Source organism: Corvus brachyrhynchos, unplaced genomic scaffold (genome assembly GCF_000691975.1).
Source record: "Corvus brachyrhynchos isolate BGI_N302 unplaced genomic scaffold, ASM69197v1 scaffold633, whole genome shotgun sequence".
NCBI lineage: Eukaryota > Metazoa > Chordata > Aves > Passeriformes > Corvidae > Corvus > Corvus brachyrhynchos.
This window is the reverse complement of record NW_008237435.1, coordinates 683,145-689,242: the sequence shown is the minus strand read 5'-3', so window position 1 is coordinate 689,242 and position 6,098 is coordinate 683,145. Positions and strand designations below refer to the sequence as shown.

The window sequence follows — 6,098 nt, the reverse complement described above, 5'->3', positions numbered from 1 at the left end:
AGGCTGTGACATATAAAGGCTGCGAGCAGCTCCTGCTGGCTTCACAACCAGCACAGTTTTGTTCTTTGGGGGGTTGTAATAAGAGACACTTCTTCACAAAGGTTCATATCATCACATAGGAGAGTGCTATATATACTGGGAGAACAATAGACTGTGTTCTTTTTTTCTTGGTATTATCCAGAGGTAAGCCATTCAGCTCCATAAGTTTGCTTTGCATGCAGTTTTATCAGTGCTCATCACATTTTGCTGACCTTAAGATTTGAATGCTATTTCTAAGATGTCCTGCTTTCATGCTGTATATGTTTTCTTTTGCCTACTAGTTTTATCTTTGCCACACTGTGTCAAAACAGTCCACGCCTACGGGATAGGCATAGCCTAGGATGTATTTTTAATTTTCAGTGGAAAACATGATTGAGGTTTCTTGCAGTCTCCCCATATAAGATTTATGGTGTGGTTTATGGACTGATCTGGTGTGATAGCACTGTCACTATTTGAGGAATACTACTAGCTCTGACCATGTAATTAGTGGTATAATGATACTTCATTTTGTGTGTTGTAGTAGTAGGACCATCATCACTTAATGCAGTTACTAAAAATTGCTCAGCAACACATGTTCTGTGTGGATTGCTTTTATGATTGAGCTGACAGACAGAATGATTTTTCTGGTCACAGCCTGCCAGTTCACTTTGTCTTGCTGCCCAGATATACAGAATCACATCTTTGATATCTTCTCTTCTACAGATTTGCTTTCTGCTGCCCTGACTTAAAGCAGAGTACCTCTGTGGCCTATCTGTCTCCTTTGGCCCCAGAATGACAGTAATTGCTGCAATCAGTTGTACTCTCTTATTTTCCGTTCTCTGTGAAACAAGTGCATTAGTGTTACCCAACTCCACTGACCTATTCCTGTCAGACAATAATTTCACTGACATCGAGACAGCTCTGGCAGCTCATCTGGACTCTGCAAAAATTCCCAAAGCCAGGCGGAAGCGCTACATTTCGCAGAATGACATGATTGCCATTCTTGATTATCATAATCAAGTCAGAGGCAAAGTCTTCCCACCTGCTTCCAACATGGAATATATGGTAAGTGAACTGTGTTTATTTCAGAGCAAAACAAACTATAAATCAGTGATCTGATTTTCTTAAACAAATTGTCATGATTTAGTTAACTAAATAAATGTTTTTTATCTATTACTGCTCACTAAAATGTTCTGTCCTTACATTTTTCAAGCTGCATTAACTTCAGCAAGCAAAAGCTAAATATTGAACTCTGAACCTCTTACTTACCCTGTTCAATTTTCATTTCCATGTGTAGTCCCAATGAAGTAAATGAAGTGGTGAGTTAACTGCTTGTTGGCCTGAGGAATAGTATGTGATCACATGTGAACCAAAGTGTTTGAAGTGCTAATCATTAGCCCCTTTGTTTTTGTGGAGTACACTGTAAGTCATTGCCCTGATGTGGGCAAAAAGGTACCCAATGACCATTTCTACTTTCTTTCACACATAATATCTATGGAAGCAATATGGTAAGACTGTGTTTGCAAAGTAATTAATCTGATGCACTGTTTGTCTCCTGTTCATGTGTTTTACTTACTGGATATTTTTTGTGTACATCTAATACCATCAAATACAATGCTGCTTTTAATTGTTTCTTTAGTATGCAGGATTTCAATGTGCTCAAAAAAAGTATGTGGCAGGCATGTTTTCTTCTTATTGGAAAATACTTATAGGAAATATCTGTTCCTGCAGGTATGATAGAAGTTACACATTCACTGTGATCTCATACTGAGCACTACTGGCTAAAGCAGTGTTTGCTACTTTGTGTTCCAGCTTTGCATGCATGCATAATGTGGGCCTCTAATATTAAACATAGGTTGTCCAACAATTTTTTTTTTATGTTGTAATTAATGTATTCACACTGTTTTGAAAGTACAGACAAGTTGTGTCAGCACCATATTAAATGCTTAAAATCAGAGAGTTTCTCATATGACAATGGATGGTTAATAGGTTTGAGAAACAGGACACCATCAGCTTGACAGAAAGGGGATATCAGTAATAACAGCTCCTTCTTTGTAGCAGCTAATGACTAAAAATTTGGACATGTTTCTATCACAGATGATACCTAAATCTGGATTTGATCATACAATCTGTTCAGCACATCCCAGCAGCACCTCAGAATGCTGAGTGCACTCAAAATATTGCAGGATGAAGACCATAGGCTGAGTTTGGAGTCTGGTTGAGTGGAAAGGTCAGAGACAGAAAAACCAGAGAGGTCAGAAGTCAAGCTCAGTCATCATTTTCATTGCTGTGCTCTCCACGGATGTTTCCTTTGATTCTGCATAAATAAACTTTGTTGTAATGTCTGAGGGAATGGCAGCCTACCATGCCCTTCCTTGGCTTGTGTGTTTTAGAAATGTGCTCCTGCAGTTTGCTTAACTGAAGCCAGCACCCTGTCATATTCCAAGGGTTTTGGAAGTGCAGTGTTCTTAGCCTGTTCAGTAAAAAACCATTGAAAATAGAAAGCAAGCTTCCTGGATTAAATCTATTTTAATGAACTCATGTACGTAAAGTGCCTAGATTTTATCTATATTGGTGGGTGTGCTGCTGCAGCTTTGCTGCAACATAGATACAAAATCAATATTGAAGTCAAGCTCTTTACAGCTGGCATGCTGTTCTTTTCCTTGCATTTCTCACTATTGCTTTTGCCAGTAACAACCAGCCATAGGATGTCCCTGTGTTCCTGGCAGCATCGGCCCCATCAGTAGTCTCAAGGGCAAGGACCAAAGGCTTTCTTTTACATTTGGTTTTCCAGTCTGAAAGTACTTTTTGACTTCATGCTGCAGAATTTGGATCAGCAACTCAAGCTATGTAGGTAATGATCCAAAATGCAACTTGAGCTTGAATCCCCAAGTAGCAGCCACCGCTCTGCCACCAATTCTCTTTCAAAATTGTGTAAGTCTGTGTGTATCCCATCTAACTACAGAGCAAAAAATGTGCAGTGAGCAGCATCACAGATGGTGTGCTCTGCCATCTGCGCTGTGGTCATGGCACCATCTATTGAACTTCTTACCTCTGTGACTACAGAAGGGTTTTGGTAGGGAGGCCTTGAAGATGACCCGGTGCTGTAAGCCATACCAAGACTGGAAAAACCATTATCAGTAACTGAGTTTGCTTTGTCCATTCTTTGGTCTCTGAATAATTTCAGTGTGTGGCACAGAATCTGTTGTATCTTACAGGGACATGAGGTTGCTGCTGCTATATAAAAAAGATGTTATGTTTCTCAATACTTATTTTCATAAATAAGACAACAAACACATTGTAATTACCAGCAGACAATGTGCATTTGTACTTGAAAGGACCTTACAGAGTGTGTGTTCCTTTCCTGAATGGAAAAGTGCTGGGGTAGTGAAGAAAATGGCCTATCCCATTTTCCCTAACAACGACTAAAACGGATGTCACATGTTAGAGAGCTGGAGTTGCTTACAGATGCAGTGAATTGTGGAAATCTTTTGTAAGTGTGTTGAAGTAGAGAAAAACTAAGCAGTTTTGAAGCACAAGAAAAAGATATTTTTTCTTCTTTTCTCTGTTCACAGTTATAGTAAATTGTGTTTTGTTGTTTTTTCCTAATTCTGTTAGGAGCCGTTCTTCTCATTAATTACTGTATCCCATTCTCACTTCTGTACAGTTCCATTTGCTTTTATTTCCACTTCCCTGGTAAGAACTCAGTGTTTGGCTGCATGGTTTGGTTCTTGTGATTCCAGTTCTCCACACCCAACCTTTTTTGGGGTTTTCTATTTGACACATTCTGTTCCTCTCCCTGATACAGTCTGCTTCTCACATGTTCAATGCTGTTATAGATACTTCACACTCCTTGGGCATTATTCTCTCTGACCTTACTGTGTGGAAGATTTATGTGCTGTAGGACTTCAGATGAGAGGTCTTGAAGAACAGCTTTGAATGCACATGGGTTAGGCAGGGGAAGTTCATATAAGCTGGGTAGTGTTTTAGTTCCCTTTGGTACAGGTGGGTCTGGGTGCTGCTCCAGCCTGTTGTATGCAGCTCCCCATGAAAGAAGACAGCTGGGGAGTCAAACATGGTGGGAGGCATTGTATCAGTCCCCAGTGAAAGAAACTGGTGTGTCTTATGCCAGTTACACTTTAGTAAATCTTTCTGTTGGGACATTGGCACACCCAATGTGTTAGGCTTTAAAGTAGTTCTCCTTTTGGTTCTGGTTCTGGAGTTGCTGATGCCTTCAGTTGGAAGTTTTTCTGCAGATACATATCTAGTCAGTGTATATGTGAACCAAAATGAAAGAGAAAGAAAACAAGAACTTCCACGCCTATAATGCAGAATTAATGAGTCCTTATTTTGATTTGGACCTTTTTTTTTTATCCTAAGACAATCTTTGCTTGTGCTCTAAAAGCTGAGGGCATACCTGCAGAAAGAAAGATGACACCATACTTTTGGCCTCACAAAGGGTGAAAATAATCTACTTGTCTTTGCATATTTTTTGTGGAGAAAGCAGAAAGATTCCATAAAATTCATGATTCAGAAAAAGTGAGACATAGAGTTGCCAGCAGCTCTCTAGTGTGAAAAGCATGTACATCTGTAGATCCAGTGGAAGCATGTGAACAAAGAAATCCCTTTTTCTGAATGCTAATTCTGTACTATAGAGACCTGTGTTGCCTTTCTGGAACATCTCAGCTACTTGGTAGGCCAATAAATATTTGCAGTATGTTGCCAGCTGAAATTTGAGTCTCATGAAACCTCTTTTAGTGTGCATTGGTACTATCCTTAGACTTCCAAAAGACTTCCAAAACATTCATTCATGAAATATCTGTTCCTATGAGAATCAGAAGTTATTTTTACCTTCCCTACCGTCATCCCCACTTGAGGCCAGTTTCTTCAAAGTCTGTATGGCCTTTTTTGTATCCCACATCACTGTGTTTTTGCAAAAGCTGGTAGAGCAGGTGCTTACATACAGACATGCCCTTTACAGCTTTGTACGCAGAAGCAGTAACTGATAAAAGTGGGCCTTGATGAGCACTGAACACCATCCTCTGTGGCATTCCCATGCAAAATGGGAAAATCTGTTTTATTTAAGAGTACTCTGAGGTGATCTGAATAACTTGTTGAAGAGCCATAGCAAAAGACAAGTTGTAGTAGTTTCACTGCTGGCTCTGCAAGGATGAGTCCAGAGCCCAGTATGGATCAACATAGTTATTAGTGGACTGGCAGTAGCATGTCTGAAGTATAATAGTGGGGGCAGGATTGCACACTCAAAACGTGTTTGTGGAATGCAGTCTGAAGATTTTAAGTGCAAAAAGTGCTCCAAATAAACTTGAGCCTGCTAATGTACCAAAGATGTTCAGACACAGTTTCAGTTCTTTTTTGTTCAGTGATATGTAACTGCACTTTTATATTTGGGAAAATCTGCCCCTTGTTGAACTTTGTCACTTTGAGTCACTTTGAGTCTCTTTGTAGGACTCAAAGTAGTAAAAGATTTCCAGACTAGCCTGAAATGAGTTAGTTTAGCTACCCAGGAGTTATTTCATATTTCTCATGAGCTGATGGCACAGGAACTGGAAGAGAATGGAGAATCTCCGCGTATTAATTTCTAGTAAATCCACATAAAAGACCATGATAGACTGAACAAAGGCCCTACAACAACCTATTGTTGTAGAATAAAAGTAATTGTGTTCTAAAAGAAGCTGCTGTGGTCCTGTGAAGGAGTCCAGGTATGTCATGCTGGAAATCTGTGCACTCTGTGTGGCCCAGGAATGACTCTCTTTGCTGAGGTGATGTATTTGGATACTTCCAGTCCCAGAAAATTTGCAGGTAACTTCCAAAGTCAGGTCAGAGAAGCAAGGTATAACCCAGTTAGTGCTCACAAATGCAAATAACTGCCTTACTATTTCACTTCTAAATTTGAAAGTCTTGATAAAATTCTTTTGCTGTGAAGGTGGTCTTAAAAATGTTCTGTGAATATGCAGTAAGTGACAGGTAAGACAAAGTCCCAAAAAACCCCAACAAACCTACTTCAAGTTTTCCAAAGTCTTGCTTAATACCTAAAGCCTTTGGTATGGACATGGAAAGAG

At 39.6% G+C, this 6,098-nt stretch overlaps 1 protein-coding gene across 1 annotated transcript in view; it reads left to right on the top strand.

Moving 5' to 3' along the window:
* Positions 1–6: 6 nt before the first annotated feature.
* PI15 (peptidase inhibitor 15) overlaps positions 7–6,098 on the top strand; it is a 27,120-nt gene continuing 21,028 nt past the window's right edge. The window contains exons 1-2 of the mRNA XM_008631362.2: positions 7–183; positions 742–1,083. Of these exons, the coding sequence (XP_008629584.1) occupies positions 811–1,083 (273 nt within the window). The 5' untranslated portion in view covers positions 7–183; positions 742–810. The remainder of the gene's footprint in view (positions 184–741; positions 1,084–6,098) is intronic.